Source organism: Sebastes fasciatus, chromosome 23 (assembly GCF_043250625.1).
Source record: "Sebastes fasciatus isolate fSebFas1 chromosome 23, fSebFas1.pri, whole genome shotgun sequence".
Classification (NCBI taxonomy): domain Eukaryota; kingdom Metazoa; phylum Chordata; class Actinopteri; order Perciformes; family Sebastidae; genus Sebastes; species Sebastes fasciatus.
In genome coordinates, this window is record NC_133817.1 from 1,409,480 (window position 1) to 1,434,607 (window position 25,128).

Consider the following 25,128-nt stretch of genomic DNA (forward strand, 5'->3'; position numbering starts at 1 on the left):
CACCCTCACCAAAACCAACAACCTCACACTCAACATCGATGGCACTTCTGTTTCCCCCTCCCCTCAGGCACGCAACCTTGGCGTGATCTTTGACTCCACCCTCTCCCTCGAGCCCCACATCCGCCAACTGGTCAAAATATCCTTCTTCCACCTTCGCAATATCGCAAAAATCCGTCCCTTCCTCACACCCCCTACAGCAGAGAATCTCATCCACGCCTTCATCTCCTCCCGCCTTGACTATTGCAACTCACTCCTCTATGGCATCAGCAACACCTCCATAAATAAATTACAACTGGTCCAGAATGCAGCTGCCCGACTCCTCACCCACACCAAATCATGGCATCATATCACCCCAGTCCTGAAAGACCTTCACTGGCTCCCCGTCTCCCACCGGATCTCCTACAAAATCCTGACCCTCACCTACAAAGCCCTCCACCAACTTGCACCCCCCTATCTCTCTGAACTCCTCTCCCCCTACCAACCTCAACGGTCCCTCAGATCCACCTCAGCTGGTTTACTCTCCACCCCCAAGTCCAACCTCCACAGCTTTGGGGACAAAGCATTCTCCAGGGCAGCTCCCAAGCTCTGGAACTCACTCCCCAATCTCATCAGAGACTCTGATTCCCTCACCACATTCCAGTCCCGCCTCAAAACCCATCTTTTCACATCTGCTTACTATAAATAATACTTTAACACAAGCTCTTTGGTGGATTATGTGTTTTTCAGGAGATGCTTGGACAGATTCAGAAAAGATGGAAATACACAGCTTCCACCAATAACAGCGGTCTGATGAATATATAACAGCAGAATGGTAGAATTCAGACTTTTTAAGAGATCTTATACACACCAAAGATCAATGTTGTGTTTTTAATGCTGAAACACTGATAACATCTTTCTGATGACATTATGTTGAAAATAATGCAACCTTATTGGTTCATTAATTGTGTTTGTGAGCTGAATACGTTTGATGCTCAGAAAAGAGTGTTAATGACAAAACGCCATGCAGTCATCAAAATATCTAATTATATGAATGTTTGATTATGTACAGGTCTAATATTATTACGTGATTTGTTTAATTTCTCCACCGTTTGGCAGCAATCAGTGAATTTTCCCATTTATGGACGTGAACCTGAAAGCAGCAGGTAGTTAGCAAAGAGAGGTCATCTTTATCAACTGTATTATTATTACTTCTTCACTGAGTTTTAAAAATGCTTTTCTAATCAAGAAGGCCTCATGCTAACTTTGTGGAGACAGACCTGGGATCAGATCACACTGACAGACTGGACATTAGGGAAGCCTCAATGTAACTACATGTTCTCTCTCTTCATCTGCAAGATTAAAGAAAAACAAAGATTAAAAGTCTGCAGGTTTGAGAGAGAGTGATGAAAATTATTGTTTCATGTCAAACAGTGAGATAAGATTAGCTGAACCACTGATGTGAGGAGCAAATGTTAATCAAAGAAGTATATATCAAACTGTTTAGTCATCAAATGCATGAAGTAAATATAAACTGTCCTCTTTCATAATAACATATTTTGTCATTTTTGTGTCATCACAGACTTCCTGGCTGTAAACTCTCAGCTACTCACTGTGAAGTTGTGGCCTCAGCTCTGAAGTCCAACCCCTCCCATCTGAGAGAGCTGGACCTGAGTGGAAACCCCAACCTGCAGGATTCAGGAGTGAAGCTGCTTTCTGCTGGACTGGAGAGTCCAAACTGTAGACTGGAGACTCTGAGGTCAGTTCACTGACTGTAGTTTATGTAGTTTGTACACAAACTCTCTACGCACACAGCAGAAGCTTCAGTTGGTTGCAATCTCCTTACATCACCGCTAGATACTGCCAGATCCTACACTCTGGACCTTTAACCTCAGACCTTATTTCAGACATCTAACTAAAAACCCATTGACCTCCAGACGACGGAACAGGAAGTGCTAAAATGCTAACTCATCTCTGGGTTTTAGGACTCATTCCTGTAGCTCTCTATTTGAACATGTCTAAAGGTGCAGCACTCTTCAACAAACACGTATTGCACCAACTTAAAGGCACATAAGTGATGATTATGAGCGACACCATCTAATCAGAGGTTTCTATGGTTCTCAGTTATTCCCACGTTCTTGTTGACAGCAGATCTAACTGTGCTCTGTTTTCATGTCAGCATTGTCTAATTATTTGAAGCCACAGACATTTAGATTGCATCAAAAACCAAATAAATATTCTGCATCAGAAACATCTTTGCAGGTTCATATTTTTCTCAAGTCTATCTGAATACAATACTCACATGTTCATATGTACATTCAAAGAGTTATTGATGTCTGTCATCATTCCTTCTGTCTGTGAAGCAATCCCCGTTTAACCTGAGTGTTACGAGATGAGGACTAAATCCACCGTCTTGTTCTGTGTAAAATGACCTGTAAAGTTGATCTTAAACTAATCGGAGGCTTCAGCAGTCTGAGTTAGACGTATTAGGGCTGGGTGACTTGGACAAAATCAAATATCATGATATGTTTGACCAAATACTTCGATATCGATATTGCGACGATATTGTAGGATTGACCATTGGTGCTTTCACAAATTATTTACACAATGAGGTTTTTGATAAATAATCATCAGTAATGTGGATCTCATGACGAAGTGTAAATGACAAATAATAGAACAGCTAGAACAGTCTGGTAAGTTCAGATCATTACATCACTTTATTGAAATGTAGCCTTTAAAACCAGGAAAAGACGACACTGATGCCATATCACGATAAAACAATATCCAAAATCTAAGATGATATCTCGTCTCACATCACAATATCGATATAATATGGATATATTGCCCAGCCTTAGTATGTATCCAGTCAGTATGTTGTGTTTGACAGTTTCCTTGTTGAGCTGCAGGAGGATTAGTAACTCAAAGAGGGAATTTGGTACTAAACAGTCTGTAACTTTGGTAAACACTAGGGGCGGGAAAAAAAATCAATTCACCTTTGTATCGCAATTTTTTTCTTTACGATTTAGAAATAGATTTTTTAATGCCAGAATCGATATATTTGCTCCATTTGAGTCTATGTGGAGGTAGAAGGAAGTTACCGCTTTTATTGTTGTAGTCTGAGTAACGTGACTTCATATCTGTTCCAACCAAAACAAACCACAGCGAGCCGAAACGAGAAAGTATAAACCGTTGGAGGGTCAGCGTGGATACGACCTGCACCCTCACATGTTAAATCCAGCGTGGTAAACACTACACATCCAGTAAAGGATGGAAACACTTTGGTTTTCACACATTGACAGGAAAAGCAGAGCTAGACATCACGGCTAAAGCTGCATGCTAACTCTGTCACGGACAGGAAACGTTATCGTATGGCGGTAACGTGGCGGTCGAGCCGGCCGTCACTCTCATCTCCGTGGTCAAATGGGCCGACGCTACAACTGTAGAGCACCCAGATACTGACATTTATGTTAAATGTATTTAGCCTTTGATTTTTGGGTTTTGCTGGAAAAAATGTAATAAATACTTCCTGACAATGACTGATATATTTGACTTCAGGACATCTCTGACTACATACATGCTGAAAATCAAACAGTTTTACTGGATTCATTTAGATATTTTCAAAATTAAAAGTCCCTAGAAGTGTATGATTCAACTTTTCCCCATGGTCTAGTGTTAAAAACAGTTAACAAAAATCGCAATAAATTGTAATATCGAATCACAATACTTAAAAATCACAATACATATTGAATCAGGAGATAGTTGAATCGTCCCAGCCCTAGTAAACATCCACTTGATTTGTCGGACTCAGACTGCTGAATCTTCATATTAGTTTCAGTTGAACTTCTGAAGTCATTTCTTACAGTGTAGTTGTGTTATGAAGGGACCACTTCACAGGAGGAATGATTACTGCCACCAATAACTCTTTTAATGTACATATGACATGTGGCTGTTGTTTATAGACACACTTGAACAAATGAGGACCTTTCCTGTAAATGACATAAACCTGCTAAGCTCCCAGATACAGTGAGAAGAAGGCCATGTAATAAATGAAGTAATGAAGTCCAACAAGTCTGATTTGATATTGATCCTCTAATTCCAGACTTGACTGAGATCAGCAGCATGTTATTGATGTGTGTTGACATGAACAGCTGTATGACTGTTGTGGTGACATCTGGATGATGTCTGTAGAAGGCTGACATTATGATGATCCACAATAACACAATGACAAAGTCACTCTACTCATTTTAGGGAAGGATCATTGATTAGGACATAGTGATGTTGAGCTACACATTTAAAACCTGAACACATCTGATTGGATTATAAAGTGATTTATATCTTCATCATGTATTCTTTATTCAGATTGAGTTACTGCAGTTTGTCAGAGATCAGCTGTGCTTCTCTGGCCTCCGCTCTGAAGTCCAACCCCTCCCATCTGAGAGAGCTGGATCTGAGAGTCAACAACCTGAAGGAATCAGATGTGAAGCAGCTGTCTGATCTTGTGAAGAGTCCACACTGTAGACTGAAGACTCTGAGGTCAGTAGAGGGTCAGAGTCGGTCCATGCTGGTTTCAGCAGTATTGTTGTGATGTGTTTCCTCCGTTAAGCTGTGAGAGGAGAACGGTGACACACAGAGAGAGAGAGAGAACAGTCAGCCAATCAGATCAGCCTGAAGCTTGTTGTGATCATGTGTTAGAGTTGATGTGAAGAAGATGTTGTTGTTGTGTTCATGTCTCCAGGAAAAGCACTGAGTATCTTAATGCTAAAGTCCATTTTCTTCTTCAGTGGTTTAGTCCATTGACTGTGGCAGAGCAATGTTGAGCTACACATTTAAAACCTTCATATATCACAACACCTGACTTCATCATGTTAAAATAAATTATAAAAGAAACATAAATATGAAGAATAAATAAATAATCTCTGTTTCAGCTATCAGACAATAACAAATATATTCACTATTTACTTTTTCTATAAATGTTATGAAGCTTTATGATTCTTTTACTGATTGAAGAGTTTAAACTGAAGATGCTTTGATTTTATGACTCCACTATTCCTATAATATATATTGTAGATGAGTTTTGTTCACATTTCCCCAAAATCCATCCTGACATATTTGACATCTTTAGAAACTTTGAGATCTTGAGTTGAATCTTGAATCAGTTTCTGTGGTTTTTATTTGTGTTTGGCTGCTCAACATGAGTTTGTATAGATGGATCCTCTGGTGGAGCTGTCAGAGTTTAAGAGGTGAAGTCACTACGTCTTTATTGAAGTAGCAGCACGTTGTCATTAATATTAATGAGAGCTCTGTTTCACTGTTTGTATTTGACAGTTTTTAACCTGCATCCTGTTGGCTTCAGGTGTTTGGAGTTTACATTTTCCAAACTTCTACGTTCTAAACCTTCTTCAGCTCTGAACACATTATTAAACATTGAATGATTTCAAGCAGGAACGTTGTCTTCTAAACTCACATCATTTATTCTTTATTCAGATTGTGGCGCTGCAGTTTGTCAGAGATCAGCTGTGCTTCTCTGGCCTCAGCTCTGAAGTCCAACCCCTCCCATCTGAGACGGCTGGATCTGAGCTTCAACGACGACCTGAAGGATTCAGGAGTGAAGCTCCTGTGTGGTTTTCTGGAGAGTCCACATTGTAGACTGGAGACTCTGGGGTCAGTTCACTGACTCTCTGTTACTGTTAGATATCTTATATCTTTAATTAACAATTCAACCTGATTTATGTACAAACATAACTTACATCCATAAAGTTGTTAATGTCCTTTTCTTCATATTTTGATGTTTCTTGAACTAAATTCAGTCTGCAGTCACTAAAGACTTGTGTTTCTTAAAGAAAGTGTAGAAAATGTCCACTGTTAGTTGTTAAAGTAAATTAATGTTTATCATTGTTGGTAAATGGTCACATCTGGATACAGAAGATCCTCTGAACTAATATTGGTTCTAAATTGATCAAGTTTACTTCATGAAGTAGAAATATTTCTCTGGTTTCTGTTTGTTTCAACGTGTTCCACAAATAATGTCTGATCATTGATATTGATCCTTCAGCACACACACATAGATGAACACAGAGATCAGCAGCATGTTATTGATGTGTGTTGACATGAACAGGTGTATGAATGTTGATGTGACATTTGGATGATGAACACATCTGATTGGATTATAAAGTGATTTTTATCTTCATCATTTATTCTTTATTCAGATTGATGAGCTGCAGTTTGTCAAAGATCAGCTGTGCTTCTCTGGCCTCCGCTCTGAAGTCTAACCCCTCCCATCTGAGAGAGCTGGATCTGAGAGTCAACAACCTGAAGGATTCAGGAGTGAAGCTGCTGTCTGATCTTGTGAAGAGTCCACACTGTAGACTGAAGACTCTGAGGTCAGTAGAGGGTCGGAGTCGGTCCATGCTGGTTCCATCAGTATTGTTGTGATGTGTTTCCTCCGTTAAGCTGTGAGAGGAGAACGGTGACACACAGAGAGAGAGAGAACAGTCAGCCAATCAGATCAGCCAGAAGCTTGTTGTGATCATGTGTTAGAGTTGATGTGAAGAAGATGTTGTTGTTGTGTTCATGTCTCCAGGAAATAAAGCTGGATTACAGCTGACAGCATCACAACATGTATAGAGACAGTGGTCCTCATCCATCAAACTGTCGTACCATCAAATCTGATCAGAAAGTCTTTGTTCTGTCATTGATCAGTTCATCTCTGTCACAGCTCTGAGATCAGTCTGACTGAAGCCTCAGATCACTGGCTCTTATTTCATAGAACCGTGGTTACATTTAGTAACCATGATGTGGTCTGTCCATAGAGCTATTAACGGAGGGTAACGGGATGAGGGTGTGGAGGTTTAGTGTCTTTATTAACTCGTTCCAGTCACTAGGAGCAGCACACTGGAATGAGTGAGGACCAGAGGAGGTGCAGACTTTAGGAACGACCACACTGATGAATTAGCTAGAAGATAAATTGCGGTTCCTGTTGGAGATATTGAGTAGTGAGCAGAGAGATGGAGGTTGGTTCTGCTAATGATAGTTTTATAAATGAACTGTGTGCTGCATCAGTGACTGACAGCTGATGAAGGGAGTCTCTGTAAACACTGATTCATGACTTCTGTTCTCTTCTTCTCTCATCAGATGGAGGTGGGTGAGTGAGTGATCAGAAACGTGGATGTGTTGAGAGGATCAGCCGTGTCCTGATGATCCACAGAGGTTCACCACCTGGACCTGCATCTGATTTTGTCTTTTTTTATTCATTCATATATTGTGAACCCAAAGTGCCTCTGCAGAATAGTTCAGTTCATGACAACATAACTGTAGATGAACACATTTAAATAGATCTTTCTGCTCTGCTTTGTGTCGCAGCTCCACCCTGTGGAACGATGGAGTTTTGCTGTTTACTTCCACATATTTCTAAATAAGTTAATAAAGTTACCCTATTAAAACCGAGCCCTCAGGAAGAGCGTCTGCATATGACATGATAACTGACTGATAGGTAAACATGACACAGGTAGATGTGATTACTGTGGACAAGAGGAAACGGTGGAGCATGTCATGTTGCATTGTGGGAGATATGAGGAAGAAAGAAGGCCTCAAAGAGATTAAAGTACACTTTGATTTAATAGATATTTGTAATGGAAAATGACATTGTATGTAATGATGTCTCTTTATGCAACAGTGGAGAGTTCCTGTCTGTGTGCTCTTCGTCTCATGTAGTGGGAAAGTACTGAGTGTTGACTTTTACTGGGACACTGTCTGAGTAAAACAACTCCTTTTCTCACAGTCCCTGTTGTAGATTTCTATATAATCACATTGTAATAATCTCCTGCAGTGCAACTCTTCTGCAGACTTTGTGTGACTCTGTATAACCAGTGCCTCTTCTTGCAAGAATAAAATACAACAAAGACATTTCATCTGTTTGAGATCCTTATTTCAACGTTCATTAGGACTCATCTCGGAATATTGACAGAATTTCCATTACATATTCTACAAAAGAACTCACTAAATGAGTGTTATAGAACATTATTTCAGTATCTTAGACAAATTAATATGATTGGAAAAATATGAGGTTGTTTGTTTTCTTTTTCTTTTTTTTCTTTTTTTGGGATATAGTAATTATTAGCCAGAATGATCCACACTCCTTCCTTTGGGTTCCTGCACACATAGGGGTGGAAGGAAATGAGAATGCAGATATATTGGCCAAACAATCATTAAAATGACACTTAATTGACATACAAATACCGTTAAGTAAAGCAGAGGTTAAAACTACTAGGACTACATGCACAAAACCTGGCAAGAATACTGGGACTTTAGTGACACAGGGAGACATCTGTACAGTATTCAGACACATGTAGGAGCTGGTGGAAGAGATGGTCATTACCCGTCTGAGAATAGGACATACAGGATTAAACCAAACACTCCGTAGAATAGGCAAGCACCAAACTGGACTATGCACGCACTGTAATAAACCAGAAACTGTCAAACATGTTCTTATAGAGTGCAACAAATATGACAAAGAAAGAAGGGAATTGATATCAGGAGTAGATGATGGAAATATTACAATCTGCTAGGAAAGACATCTAAGAAAGTACACAATCTTCTAATTAATTACTTAAGGACAACAGGAATAATGGAGAGAATTTAATTAATAATATTATTATTGTTATTATTTTTAATAATAATTATTATTTTTTTATTTTATTTATTTTTTATTTATTTTTATTTTTATTTATTTATTTATTTATTTTTTCCTGCCAATCTACTGCTCCACACTCCAGTCCAGTAGGTGATGGTAATGCACCAAATCGTTGTTTGCCAACCACCAATAAAGCTCAAAGAAGAAGAAGATAACCAACAGTGAACTCTTCTCTTCTCTGCAGCATGTCTTCAGGAAGACCAGCTTGACTATTTTCTGTCATTTTGACCAGAAAGTGACTTTTTGTAGTTGGTGCTGCAGCCTTTAACCTTTAACCTTTGACCTCTAACCAGCATGGATGAGAACACTTTAAAGCAGCTGGTGAAGCTCACTCAGGATGGACAGGTTGACTCTCTGCAGAGACTGATGAGCAGCTCTGAGGTTCAGTCTGTCAGCAGGAGACACTTCGGTCGGTCTGGGGACACCCTGCTGCACTATGCTGCCAGGAGAGGACACCTGGACATGCTGCAGTATCTCATAAAGCAGGTGTGCATGGATGTGGAGCTGCACAACAACGACTACAAGAGGCCTCTGCACGAAGCTGCTTCCATGAGCCACCAGGCCTGTGTTAGCTACCTGCTGCAGGAAGGAGCCAACGTGGACAGTCTGAAGAAAGCTGACTGGTGAGGATGATTAATGCATGTTAAACCAGGGAGCAGATCATATAAAAAGAAATGTTGTGTATGCATGCAGCGCCCTTTGTTGGCTTTAAATATGCCTTATTCTGCTGTGTGCATCAGCTGAACCTCATCATGCAGCAGACAACATCACACATCCCCAGAGACTCAGGGGGCTTTGTGAGGATGCTTGAAGACGAGGCTTTCTGTGTTTTCCTGACATTGTTCCATAAGATCATGCCACAGGTGGACATGCTTTTCAACCAGCTGCAGAAGAGGAACATGGACCCTGTCTTCATCAGAGCACTGGTCCAGAGGTTCACAGACAGCATGCTAACCATCAGATAAATAACTCCCAGATATTTACTATTAGCTGATAAAGCTGTTGTTAGAAAGATGAGCTGCTCACTTCCAACAGTCTGTAAAAGCCTGAATGTGCCTTGTCATCAAAGTGAATGAACATCATAGAAAAGCACATCACAATAATATCTGTTTAGAAGTTTAAAAAGGAAAGAGACAATCAGAGTTGGATAATAATGCAGGTAAAGTAGTTATTAAACACAATCCACCAGGTCAGTTTCTAGAAGAGGCCTAGTTGTTATTGAAGATGAATTTAATTGTTATGCAGACTATACGCAGGCTAAATGCACAGCAGAATAACACTACATTGCATCTGGATCATGAATGTAATATAAAAAAAAGTGAATTATATAACCATACTGTAAACAACAGTGAGTATATTGCACACAATGAATAGAATTGCACATGGATCCAGTTCTCTTTATACATCCATGATCAAAACCAATACCAGCCATTTCTCATATTATAGAAGATAAATATTTGCTTGTAACAAACAGAAAGAATGAGATAAACTCTGAATTCAGTCGAGGCTTCACTTCAGTTTCTCAACTGACTACAAACAGATTACGTCTGGATTTAGGTGTAAAGTCAGCTCCTTCATATTTAATATGTTTGATGTCAAATAAACAAACAGAACTGATTAACATGCGTACTCTAGATTTTATATTCACTAATCATGTCCGTACAGGAGGATTCCAGTTTCATGTGTGACTCTGCCAGTTTTCACGTTACATGACTGAACACAGACACATAAAGTCGCCCGTGGAGCTTCTTCCCTCAGAAATCCGTGTTGAAGCGGTCGTTCTCACCACCGTTCATGTTCTGTTGTTCCTGCTGGAGCTGCTTTCTGCCAGCAGATGTCACCGTTCCCTCTGTTTTAGCACAAAGGAGGTTTATCAGAATGGATGCAGTGAACACTGAACTGATGCTGTGAATGCTTTCTTCCTGACTGACTTGGTGTTGTAAAGGTTAAGTGTCATCATGATGTAGTTAAACTGGATTTAAAATGATGGAAACTGGATTTGAAATTAAACTCAGCACACAAGTTTCACAAACGTCCACTTGGACTCAAGTATGAACTGATTAGAGTTTGCTGGTCAAAGGTCAAAGGTCACCGTGTCCTCAGAAAACACATTTTTGGCCATAACTCAAGAATTCATCTGTTAATTATGACACTTTCACACAGATGTTAATTATGATAAAATGATGAAGTGATGACATTTTGGACAGACGTGGATGTAAACTGTAACTTGACTGGTTGGGGGAGGCAGACAACCGTGAGGCGGGAATTCTAGTTTCTTTCTTTTTGAAGACAAAACAAGTTTATTTATTCCATCAATGTTTAAGTATTGTGAGTTAACTCATTTTAAAATAAGTTATCTAACTTTGTGATATCAACAAAGAAACGTAGCTAACGTTAGTGTTAACGGACACTTTCACTTTTTAAAACTTCAACATGTTTCTGTGGTTTTCTGTCCACATTTTAAGATGAACTAATATCTGTTACTGCTCTGGACAGTGAACTCATCATCGTAGTAAAGATGAGACTGCAGCTATTCTGTCATATTAGTATTCAACAGAACCTCTTTAACATCTCACACAGTAAATGAAAGTTGACAGTGTTCCTCAGCAGGGAGAGAAAAGTGCATGTTCACATGTTCTAATAAGTGCAGGAGTATATTCTAGTTACTAGATCGGCAGAGCAGATATTACTGCGCATGTGCGGTACCCCGAAGGCGCGTTGATGAAGTGTGACCCAACCTCCTTCAATAGGCCTTGTGTAAAAACACCAAACATCATCTTTGAAAGCGAGCTACATGGTTGCTGCTCGTGTAGCTCGTAGCAAGAAACCCTTTACGATTGCAGAGGAGCTTATTTTGCCAAGCGCTGTGGATATGTGCCGAGAGTTACTGGGGGAAGCCGCTGCAACCAAAATGCAGTCAATCCCCCTCTCCAATGACACCGTGAGCAGAAGAACTACTGACATGAGTGATGACATCGAATGCCAACTTGTGGAAGGAATAAAGGCAAGCCCATACTTTGCCATACAGCTGGACGAGTCGACTGACGTTAGCAATGCCGCTTTATTGTTCGTTTTTGTAAGATACTGCAAGGACAGTAATCTTCACGAGGATCTATTGTTTTGCAAGGAGCTTCCAACAAGAACAACGGCAGATCATGTAATGCGCTGCCTTGATGATTACTTCACCGAAAAAGGTCTCGATTGGAAATACTGTACAGGTGTTTGCACAGACGGCGCTGCATCAATGACGGGAAGACATCGTGGTGTTGTCAAACAGATCCAGGAGAGGGCGCCAGACGCCAGGTGGACGCACTGTTTGTTACATCGGGAAAGTCTAGCTACAAAGCAGATGTCACCAGAACTGCATGAAGTCATGAACGTGGCTGTGAAAACTGTTAACTATATTAAGAAACATGCACTCAACTCAAGGTGTTTTGCTGCTTTGTGTGAAAGACTTGATGCAGATCATTTGCAGCTGTTGTACCACAGTGAAGTAAGGTGCTTAATGGCCTTTTTGAACTGAGAGAAGAAGTGCACACATTTGTGGAAGAGCAGCACTCCCCTCTTGCTGAGCATTACACTGATGGTAAACTGGTCTACTTATCAGATATATCTGACCAGTTAAATCAGCTCAATATATCAATGCAAGGCAGAAACAGCACAGACCAAATTGAGGGCTTCAAGAAAAAACTTATTGTGTGGAACAGAAGAGTCAAGGAGGGACGATTTGACGTGTTTTCACTCCTCAGTGAAACTTTGGAAGCCACTCCTCATGTCAACATATCCAGTGTTATAACCCAGCATTTGACTCAGTTGTCAGGAAAGTTTACAGACTACTTCCCAGAAGATGCACGAGATGGAAACCTTTGGATTTTGGACCCTTTCTCTGTGGATCCTGCTTCAGAAGACATAGCTCTCTCCACTGTGTTGGAAAATGAACTGATGGAACTATCAGCAGACAGCAGCCTGAAGCTTCAGCTCACACAAGTAGACCTTGCTTCATTCTGGATACTGGCTGCCAGTCAATATCCCTCTCTGTCAAAACGGGCAATCACATTTCTGTTGCCTTTCACCACCACCTATTTATGTGAGTCAGGGTTTTCCATTGTGACTGTCACCAAATCAAAGGCAAGGAACAAACTGAAAGCAACTTTGAATGCTACTCTGCGTGTCAGCCTCTCACCCATCCCACCACCACTTCATCTCATCATCTCCCAGAGGCAAGCCCAAGTGTCTCACTGAGGGTAAGCAGAATATGTATTTTGGTCATTACAGCTGACAGTGGCACAACACATATCTACAGCCCACTTTATTATCTGTTGTATAAACATGTTAGGTTTTTTACTCATTTATTTGGGAAGGTGGTCCTCGGAAATGTTTTGACAATCACAAGTGGGCCTTCAGTTGCAAAAGGTTGAGAACCCCTGTTCTAGTAGACGTTACAGTCCCAGTAGCTCCAGTTTGTGCCTCTCATGTCTGACCTTTAAACTCCAGTCACAGAGCTAAGCAGACTATTCTCTGATAAAGTCCTTCATCAGCAACACTTAGAGCTGTTTTAAAGACTCCACAAAGACTCTTCTGAACATCTGCTGCTAAATAAAAACACATTTTAATCACTTTACCAAGTTGTGATTGTATTTCTAAATCCAGCACGTCCTTGCTCTTTTTCTGTAAAACACAGTGAAACGTTCACACCTTTAGTATGATATCAGAAGAAACATCAAGATAAAGAAATGTAACTCATATGATGATATAATACATTTTAAAATTGTGCTTCACACTGTACTAACTGAGCAATAAGATGTGTCATCTCTGGCTACCATCTGTGTTTGGATTATGAAAAAGAGTTGCACAGTTGCAACGCAGGAAAACGGCTGAAATGATTTTTTTATTTTTTATTTTTCATCCTGATATTCAGAAGAATTTTATTTGTATAAATCTGTAAAAGAAAATAAAACAGAAAAAACTACTTCAGTTTTATACTAAATAGATTTATGAACATGATTTAAAGATGAAGCTGAGATCTCTCCATTCCTACACCACCATGTTCTTGTTTGGTTGCTTCGGCTGTGTTACTAGATCAGGTTTTACACCCTTCATTCACCACACAACCACTCATCCATCTGCTGACACACCGATCACACTGATTCATTCATTCATGCATTGATTGGTTATTGTATGTTTAATAATAAACTTGTACACCTCTCTTGTCATGGCTCATGAGCCGGGTCATGACACTCATAAACACATCACATTAAAAAGCACACACACACACGCACGCACGCACGCACGCACGCACGCACACACACACACTCAGACACACATGCACGATCAGATGAACTCACCTGATTTCCTGTAAATGGAGAGGGGAGGAGCCACACCGACCAGTTGATCCAGGTACATGAACAGGAAGAGAAGCCTCTCTGTTAAAGTGTTTGACTCCATTTAGAGTCAACGGAGCAGAAGACTGAAGACTGACGACTGAAGCAGGGTGAGTGTTAATCCAACATTGTATTACTTCACTCTCAAAGTGTCTGAGTCAGTTTCCTCCCTGTGGACTGTAGAGGAGAGAAATGTTAGAATGAAGTCAACAGTTTGATTCTTCTGTGAACACAAAGTCATGACTGGCTGAATAATCCTCATTAAACCTGCTGTAAGCCAAGAAAACAAGCAGAGAGGTAAAGAGAAGTGACCAGGTGGAGCGCTGGCTGGTTTTATTATTGTGTGTGTGTGTGTGTGTGTGTGTGTGTGTGTGTGTGTGTGTGTGACTTCCTTGTTCTAACTTGTTTACTTTACATGCTCACAGTCAGTGTCCCTGTTTTACCTCTCAGACTGACTTCAGATCAGAAGATGGAGGAAGAGGAGGACAGAGCAGAGTCTCTAGTCTCCGGTCGTCTGTCTATGAAGAGTGATCGGTCCAAAGGTGCTATTCTGAACTTCAGTAATGAACCTGGACCCTCAGAGTCAAAGTAAGAGAGCTGCTACTAACTCATTTATAGGACTCATTTTCTCTTTCCTCTACCAATTTTCTGTTGATTTTGTGTTTCTATTTTAAAATTTCTACTAAAATGTATTTGTTAACTGAAGTTTAACACACTTTTCTCGACACAAAGAGAATTAAAGCCCCCCCACTCCGTGGTGGAGTGAAGCTCCAAACTTTAAAGCACATTATTGACAGTAGCAGTAGTTTGTGTGTTTAGAGCTACTGAAATGTCTTTGTCATCAGAGAGTTTATCAAGGATTCATGTGATGTGAATAAAATCATCTTGGTGTTTGCAGATTTCAGTCCAGACAGAGAGCAGAGTCTCCAGTACCCAGCTGTCTGTCTATGAAGAGTGATCGGTCCAAAGGTGCTATTCTGAACTTCAGTAATGAACCTGGACCCTCAGAGTCAAAGTAAGAGACTGTTTTTACTGTAAGCTGACCTGATGGATGATGATGATGCATTGAGGATGAAGACTAAATGTTCTGCTAACAGATTTATATTCCTCAACATGCAGCTTCATGTTGTACTAACTGAGCAAGAAGAAGAGTCATCTCTGGCTACCATCTATGTTTGGATTATGAAAAAGAGTTGCAACTCAGGAAAATGGTTTAAATTATTCTTTATTATGCAACAGACAATAGTTTTTTCTTTCAGATGTTGAGAAGAATCTTAGTCATATAAGTCTGAAAAAAGCACATTAGTATTTAATCACATTGATTTAAACATTAAAATGAGATAACATTTGACCAAAACTCATTTTAATTCAACCTGTTCAAGCTAAAAGAGATTCTCATGAACACTCCGTGTTATAAAGCTGATTTGTGTGATACACACGCCCTCATAGATAAACTCAAGGTCAAAGGTTTCCTGTAAATGAATAACAGAGCAGAAGGATGAAGACTGTAGACTGAAGCAGGGTGAGTGTTAATCCAACAGTTTATTACTTTACTGTCAAAGTGTCTGAGTCAGTTTCCTCCCTGTGGACTGTAGAGGAGAGACATGTTAGAATGAAGTCAACAGTTTGATTCTTCTGTGAACACAAAGTCATGACTGGCTGAATAATCCTCATTAAACCTGCTGTAAGCCAAGAAAACAAGCAGAGAGTTAAAGAGAAGTGACCAGAGGCCTGTACTACGAAGCAGGATTTGGCGTTATCGAGGTAACTTAAGGGTTAACTCTGGGTTTTCCGTACTACGAAGCTGGTTTACTTCTTACCGGCGTAGATCACCATGGTAACTGATGCTGAACGGCTGACCTGCTCCGGAGCAGGTTATGTTCCAGATCAGAGATCAACTCGTATAAAAGCACCTCCTACTGACCAATCAGAGCTCAGTGCGGTGATTGTATGATAATATCACACACATACGAAGAAGTTACAGTCATAATCCAGACTAAAAACAACACAGTCTAAACTGACAAGTACAGGAAGGACAGCTGACTTTATGCTGGGGGTGTTTACCGCTTTGAATTATGTTTTTATATATATATTTTTATTTGCTCTTGAGTCCGTTTCACACCGTCAGAGAGGAGGAAGCAGCTGAAAGGATGTTTAAATAATGATAAATGCCTCATGTCACACAGTGTAAAAGGATAAATAATCCAGTCATCTATTACTCTCTGAAAAGCTTTTTATATTTAGATGAGTAAATCTGACTTGAGTATTCTGTTAAATTAATAAGTCTGTTAATTTACGCATTCACAAGTTGGGAGTTTTTCTTTTACCAGCTGTTCTTCCTGCATTTAGCAGCTTCAACTGTGTTACTTTTAGTCTGGATTAAGTGTTTAACTTCTTCGTATTTGTCTAATAGCCTATAGTTTGCTCTTCCTTTGTAAAATGTGTCTCTCTGCCTGTCCGTCAGTAGTCTTGTTCATGTCTGTGATTGGTCATAACCTGCAAACACCTCCTTGTTCATGTGCACGTGCTCATAACCAGACAGAGAAACCCTGGGTTGACTTACCGAGTTGATAACCAGCTCCGTAGTACAGTTTAGCGAGATCTCGTTTGTTAGGTTAAATGAAGCCAGATAACGAGAACATACCCTGGGTATGTTGAACTCGCTTCGTAGTACAGGCCTCTGGTGGAGCGCTGGCTGGTTTTATTCTACTGTATACTGTGTGTGTTACTTCCTGTTCTCTCAGCCTGTGACTCTTGAACAAACTTGTTTTCCTTAAATGTTCACAGTCAGTGTTTCTGTTTGACCTCTCAGACTGACTTCAGATCAGAAGATGAGTGACTGTGTGGAGGAAGAGGAGGACAGGGCAAAGTCTCTTGTCTCAAAGTCTCCCGGCCGTCTGTCTATGAAGATTTACCCGTCCATATATGAACCTCCAGACTTCAGTAATGAACCTGGACCCTCAGAGTCAAAGTAAGAGACTGTTTTTACTGTAAGCTGACCTGATGGATGATGATGATGCATTGAGGATGAAGACTAAACGTTCTGCTAACAGATTTATATTCCCCAACATGCAGCTTCATGTTGTACTAGCTGAGCAAGAAGAAGTGTCATTTCTGGCTATCATCCGCTTTGTTCTGCTTTTCTCTCTCTCTATTTACTCCCTTGCTAGTGAAACAGGTTGCTTTCACTCATGACCCGTTCTGTTGGGTTAAAACAAACTCAGGTCTGTACTGTTAGTACGGTTTGTTTGGGCCGGTGTGAAAGCTCATTCAAACTCTGGTAAAGACCAAACAACCAATATTGCTTGGTTTAGCAATATCTAAAGATATTCCTCTACACTTCAGTAATGAACCTGCACCCTCAGACACAAAGTAAGACAGCTGCTATATTCACATTTCTACACAAATGTATTTTCCAACTAACATTTAACAGACTTCATCAAATAATCTCTTCCTCTTAGTATCTGTGACAGCTGTCAGTCACCTAGAGAAGATGTAATCTAATCTAAGAAAACAAGCTTTTAAACCTCCTTATTGTCGACAGCAGCAGTAGTTTGTGTGTTTAGAGCGACCTTAATGACCTAAAAAGAGATTCATGTGATATGAAGTAAATCATCTTGATGTTTGCAGAGTTCAGTTCAGACAGAGAGCAGAGTCTCCAGTACCCAGCTGTCTGTCTATGAAGAGTGACGGGTCCAAAGGTCTTCCTCCACTCTTCAGTAATGAACCTGGACCCTCAGAGTCAAAGTAAGAGACTGTTTCTACTGTAAGCTGACCTGATGGATGATGATGCATTGAGGATGAAGACTAAACGTTCTGCTAACAGATTTATATTCCTCAACATGCAGCTTCATGTTGTACTAACTGAGCAAGAAGAAGAGTCATCTCTGGCTACCATCTATGTTTGGATTATGAAAAAGAGTTGCAACTCAGGAAAATGGTTTAAATTATTTATTATATGCAACAGACAATAGTTTTTTTCTTTCAGATGTTGAGAAGAATCTTAGTCATATAAGTCTGAAAAAGCACATTAGTCTTTGACCACATTGATTTAAACATTAAAATGAGATAACATTTGATCAAAACTCATTTTAATTCAACCTGTTCAAGCTAAAAGAGATTCTCATGAACACTCCGTGTTATAAAGCTGATTTGTGTGATACACACGCCCTCATAGATAAACTCAAAGGTCAAAGGTTTCCTGTAGATGAATAACAGAGCAGAAGGATGAAGACTGTAGACTGAAGCAGGGTGAGTGTTAATCCAACAGTTTATTACTTTACTGTCAAAGTGTCTGAGTCCGTTTCCTCCCTGTGGACTGTAGAGGAGAGACATGTGACGCTGCCACCTTGTGGTTTCCCGGCGTGCCCTCGCAATATGAGGTCCATGAGCAAGTTGCAGTTCTTTTTCCTCCCATCATGTTATATAGCCTCCAGAATAATATCAATGATTTAAAAGTGGCCAAAGAGAGCTGATTATGTCCTTTACTGATTCACAGTCACTTTGGTTAGTTTAGTTTGAGTTAGTTAGGTTTGAACTGAGGTTAGAAATGGTCTAAATATTGAGGTAGACCAGCAGTCTGAGACACACAGCATGTAACTCTGGTGTTCCTTGTTAGAATAGATTAATATCAATGTTTTAAAAATGTCCGTTGTTCCTCTTTAATAAAGAAACTTCAGCCAGATCACTAAATGTTTAATAAGACAGTCAGACAGGAAAAGCAGCTAATTCTTGTTTATTAAAGCAGGAGAGTTCAAATAAAGGAACATCTTCATCACAGACTGAATGCTGAATTCACTACCAACACTTTAACTCTTCTCTGTGACCATCTGAGCTTCAGTGTCGGACAAGTCTGGATATTCTTCACCAACAATCAACAAATGATTTTAATAATAAAGTAATGTCTCCACAGAGAGAAGAAGAGGAGTCATGCTTCTGTGGAGGAACCGATGTCCATATTCAGAAGAATATGGAGAACCTTTACACCTCTGTTCTATCACAGACAGACAGACACACTGATGAAAGGGGAGTTATCTTCTTGTCATTGTCGTATAACAATACATGCTCATGGAGGATCTCTTGTTGGGTCTCTAAATTATAGAGTACGGTCTAAACCTGCTCTATATGAAAAGCATCTTAAGATAACTTCTGTTATGATTTGACGCTATATAAACATAAATTGAACTGAACTGAACTGAACAGGAGCCACAGACTTTGAACAACATTATCTTTCCTGCTACAGTCTCCTTCTCTGACTTACAAACACAAGTCTGGTCCTGCAGAGCGACTTGTTGAAAAACTATTAAAAATAAATATAGAAATCACGTTGACGTTAGTTTAGACTTCAAGAAGGGATGATGACTTTATAACCTTTACTTCTTTATATGTTCTTATATTGATTATTTTCATATTGACATTAGAAATAATAAGTTTCTGTGTTTTGTCTTAAACTTTGTTTCTCTCTTTCAGCAGATAGAGGTCTGCAGGAGGTTGTAGATGAACATAAGATCAGTCTGAATAGAGGTCTGCAGGAGGTTGTAGATGAACATAAGATCAGTCTGAGGAGGAGATGTGAATGTGTGACTGAAGGAACTGAAGGAAGTGATGAAACAGGAAGTGGAACCCTCCTCAACAGGATCTACACTGAGCTCTACATCACAGAGGGACAGAGTGAAGAGGTTAATACCCAACATGAGGTGAGGCAGCTTGAGACAGCGTCCAAGAAGAAGACCCTCCATGACGCTCCAATCAAGTGCCAGGACATCTTTAAAGCCTTACCTGACCAACAGGGACACATCAGAGTCGTTCTGACGAACGGCGTCGCTGGCGTTGGAAAAACCTTCTCAGTGCAGAAGTTCACTCTGGACTGGGCAGAGGGCTTGGAGAACCAAGATGTCAGTCTGGTGGTTCTGCTTTCGTTCAGGGAGCTGAACTTGATCAGAGATGAGCAGTACAGTCTTCTCATGCTGCTCCATGTTTTCCATCCAACATTACAGAAGGTCACAGCAGAGAAGCTCGCTGACTGTAAAGTTCTGTTCATCTTTGATGGCCTGGATGAAAGCAGATTTTCACTGGATTTCAAGAACAATGAGGTTGTGTCTGATGTCACCCAGAAGTCATCAGTCAACGTGCTGTTAACAAACCTCATCCAGGGGAATCTGCTTCCCTCAGCTCTCGTCTGGATAACTTCCCGACCTGCAGCAGCCAATCAGATCCCTCCTGCATGTGTTGACAGGGTAACAGAAGTACGAGGCTTCACTGACGCCCAGAAGGAGGAGTACTTCAGGAGGAGAGTCAGTGATGAAGAGCTGTCCAGCAGAATCATCTCACACATCAAGACATCCAGGAGCCTCCACATCATGTGTCTAATCCCAGTCTTCTGCTGGATCACTGCTACAGTTCTGGACCACATGTTGACTACAGACCAGAGAGGAGAGCTGCCCAAGACCCTGACTGACATGTACTCACACTTCCTGTTGGTTCAGACAAAGAGGAAGAAGCAGAAGTATGGTGAGGGACATGAGACGAGTCCACAGGAGCTGATGGAGGCTGACAGGGAAGTTCTTCTGAAGCTGGGGAGGCTGGCGTTTGAACATCTGGAGAAAGGAAACATCATGTTCTACCAAGAAGACCTGGAGCGATGTGGTCTGGATGTCACAGAGGCCTCGGTGTACTCAGGAGTTTGTACAGAGATCTTCAAAAGAGAGAGTGTGATCTTCCAGAAAACAGTCTACTGCTTTGTTCACCTGAGCATTCAGGAGTTTCTGGCTGCAGTCTACATGATCCATTTTTACACAAACAGGAACACAGAGGTACTGAAGGACTTCCTGGGAAAAACATATGTTCATTCTACCCTGGATGACTTCCTGAAGAGAGCCATGAAGAAATCCCTTGCAAGTAAAAATGGCCACCTGGACCTGTTTGTTCGCTTCCTTCATGGCCTCTCTCTGGAGTCCAACCAGAAGCTCTTAGGAGGTCTGCTGGGTCAGACAGACAACAGTCCAGAAACCATCCAGAGAATCATCAACAACCTGAAGAAGATGAACAGAGATAATACCTCTCCTGACAGAAGCATCAACATCTTCCACTGTCTGACGGAGATGAACGACCACTCGGTACATCAGGAGATCCAAGAGTTCCTGAAGTCAGAGAACAGATCAGAGAAGAACCTCTCTGTGATCCACTGCTCAGCTCTGGCCTACATGCTGCAGATGTCAGAGGAGGTTCTGGATGAGTTGGACCTGGACAAGTACAAGACAACACCAGAGGGACGACGGAGACTGATTCCAGCTGTGAGGAACTGCAGAAAAGCTGTGTAAGTCCAGATGTGATTAACTTTAGATCAGTGTAGATTAGTAGTTTAGTTCTTAAAATATACACACTATGGGCGGCTGGTTAGTTCAGTCGGTAGAGCGAGCGCCCATGTAACGCCAAGGCTCAGTCCTAGCAGCGGTGGACCCGGGTTCGAATCCGGCCTGTGGTCCTTTCCGCATGTCATTTCTCTCTCTCCCCCTTTCCAACACTTTATCCACTGTCCTATCAATAAAATGCTTAAAAATGCCCCCAAAAAATAACTTTAAAAAAAAAATATACACACTATAAATTATTCTTAAAATATAAAATTAAAAAAATATATATAATATTCTTATAAGTATTCCATGTGTTTATTACATAAATATGTCAGTTGTATTTTGTCACAGATGTTCTTGAGCTGTTTCAAATGTTGAGTTCAAATGTTTCAGTAGGTTGTGTTTCTAGCTGTCAAGTTAATGAACACTTATTCTATTTATTTATTATAATTGTTACATTTTACAGTTTTTTCTTATTTATCTATCTGGGTGATGGAGACGACATGTGAACCTGGTAAAACAAATAAAAACAAACAAAGATCATCTGTCTGGTGGAGCGCTGGGTCTAACCGGTGTAACGGCAGCAACAGAACGTTTGCTGATCCGGCGGGGAGTCGGGGCGGTCCTGGGATCAGAGTCCTGGTGCTGGGGTTTGCACTGGCTGAATATGAGCTAACTGCTAATGGGGTACGTCTCCTGGAGCTGCCGCACACTCTACTCCCGGCGAAGCAGCCTCCCGGCGGCGAGGAGGACAAGGTGGGGGTGCTAGTCGATTTCTCGTTTCTGCCTCTTCTGATTTAATCCAGACGGTGCAGTGTCCGTTCAGAGCATGTCTGTTCAGAACGGGCCGAATGCTTGCAGCTTTCTCCAGAACCGCTCGTACAAACAACTTCACACTCGACATTGTGCTTCGTTGGGTCCCGAGCAACACACCTGCCATCCAAAACAAAAACCTAGAAAACGATAATAAATTCAGATGAAGTTCTGAGAAGTTGATGAAAGAAAAGCTGCTAAAATCAGGAAGACACCACAGTAACTGTAGAAAGTAAAATAACACTTTAACACGTTACAGAGACACACGGTAAAATAATACTTTAACACGTTACAGAGACACACGGTAAAATAATACTTTAACACGTTACAGAGACACACGGTAAAATAATACTTTAACACGTTACAGAGACACACGGTAAAATAACACTTTAACACGTTACAGAGACACGGTAAAATAACACTTTAACACGTTACAGAGACACACGGTAAAATAATACTTTAACACGTTACAGAGACACACGGTAAAATAACACTTTAACACGTTACAGAGACACACGGTAAAATAATACTTTAACACGTTACAGAGACACACGGTAAAATAACACTTTAACACGTTACAGAGACACACGGTAAAATAATACTTTAACACGTTACAGAGACACACGGTAAAATAACACTTTAACACGTTACAGAGACACACGGTAAAATAATACTTTAACACGTTACAGAGACACACGGTAAAATAACACTTTAACACGTTACAGAGACACACGGTAAAATAACACTTTAACACGTTACAGAGACACACGGTAAAATAATACTTTAACACGTTACAGAGACACACGGTAAAATAATACTTTAACACGTTACAGAGACACACGGTAAAATAATACTTTAACACGTTACAGAGACACGCGGTAAAATAATACTTTAACACGTTACAGAGACACACGGTAAAATAACACTTTAACACGTTACAGAGACACACGGTAAAATAACACTTTAACACGTTACAGAGACACACGGTAAAATAATACTTTAACACGTTACAGAGACACACGGTAAAATAATACTTTAACACGTTACAGAGACACACGGTAAAATAACACTTTAACACATTACAGAGACACACGGTAAAATAATACTTTAACACGTTACAGAGACACACGGTAAAATAATACTTTTACACAAGCTCTTTGGTGGATTATGTGTTTTTCAGGAGATGCTTGGACAGATTCAGAAAAGATGGAAATACACAGCTTCCACCAATAACAGCGGTCTGATGAATATATAACAGCAGAATGGTAGAATTCAGACTTTTTAAGAGATCTTATACACACCAAAGATCAATGTTGTGTTTTTAATGCTGAAACACTGATAACATCTTTCTGATGACATTATGTTGTAAATAATGCAACCTTATTGGTTCATTAATTGTGTTTGTGAGCTGAATACGTTTGATGCTTAGAAAAGAGTGTTAATGACAAAACGCCATGCAGTCATCAACATATCTAATAATATGAATGTTTGATTATGTACAGGTGTAATATTATTACCTGATTTGTTTAATTTCTCTACCGTTTGGCAGCAGTCACTGAATTTCCCCATTTATGGACGTGAACCTGAAAGCAGCAGGTAGTTAGCAAAGAGAGGTCATCTTTATCAACTGTATTATTATTACTTATTCACTGAGTTTTAAAAATGCTTTTCTAATCAAGAAGGCCTCATGCTAACTTTGTGGAGACAGACCTGGGATCAGATCTCACTGACAGACTGGACATTAGGGAAGCCTCAATGTAACTACATGTTCTCTCTCTTCATCTGCAAGATTAAAGAAAAACAAAGATTAAAAGTCTGCAGGTTTGAGAGAGAGTGATGAGAATTATTGTTTCATGTCAAACAGTGAGATAAGATTAGCTGAACCACTGATGTGAGGAGCAAATGTTAATCAAAGAAGTATATATCAAACTGTTTAGTCATCAAATGCATGAAGTAAATATAAACTGTCCTCTTTCATAATAACATATTTTGTCATTTTTGTGTCATCACAGACTTTCTTACTGTGGACTCTCAGATACTCACTGTGAAGTTGTGGCCTCAGCTCTGAAGTCCAACCCCTCCCATCTGAGAGAGCTGGACCTGAGTCTAAACCCCGACCTGAAGGATTCAGGAGTGAAGCTGCTTTCTGCTGGACTGGAGAGTCCAAACTGTAGACTGGAGACTCTGAGGTCAGTTCACTGACTGTAGTTTATGTAGTTTGTACACAAACTCTCTACGCACACAGCAGAAGCTTCAGTTGGTTGCAATCTCCTTACGTCACCGCTAGATACCGCCATATCATACACACTGGACCTTTAACCACAAACCTTATTTCAGACATCTAACTAAAAACCCATTGACCTCCAGACGAGGGAACAGGAAGTGCTAAAATGCAAACTCATCTCTGGGTTTTAGGACTCATTCCTGTAGCTCTCTATTTGAACATGTCTAAAGGTGCAACACTCTTCAACAAACACGTATTGCACCAACTTAAAGGCACATAAGTGATGATTATGAACGACACCATCTAATCAGAGGTTTCTATGGTTCTCAGTTATTCCCACGTTCTTGTTGACAGCAGATCTAACTGTGCTCTGTTTTCATGTCAGCATTGTCTAATTATTTGAAGCCACAGACATTTAGATTGCATCAAAAACCAAATAAATATTCTGCGTCAAAAACATCTTTGCAGGTTCATATTTCTCTCAAGTCTATCTGAATACAATACTCACATGTTCATATGTACATTCAAAGAGTTATTGATGTCTGTCATCATTCCTTCTGTCTGTGAAGCAATCCCCGTTTAACCTGAGTGTTACGAGATGAGGACTAAACCCACCGTCTTGTTCTGTGTAAAATGACCTGTAAAGTTGATCTTAAACTAATCGGAGGCTTCAGCAGTCTGAGTTAGACGTATTAG

General features: G+C 40.3%; 1 protein-coding gene and 1 pseudogene across 1 annotated transcript in view; both read left to right on the forward strand.

Annotated features, from left to right (window-relative positions):
* LOC141761902 (uncharacterized) overlaps positions 1–25,128 on the forward strand; it is an 85,341-nt gene that overhangs the window by 51,602 nt on the left and 8,611 nt on the right. Inside the window, exons 12-15 of the mRNA XM_074625567.1 lie at positions 1,559–1,735; positions 4,336–4,509; positions 5,461–5,637; positions 6,183–6,356. Of these exons, the coding sequence (XP_074481668.1) occupies positions 1,559–1,735; positions 4,336–4,509; positions 5,461–5,637; positions 6,183–6,356 (702 nt within the window). The remainder of the gene's footprint in view (positions 1–1,558; positions 1,736–4,335; positions 4,510–5,460; positions 5,638–6,182; positions 6,357–25,128) is intronic.
* Positions 8,787–24,765, forward strand: LOC141761940 (protein NLRC3-like; annotated as a pseudogene).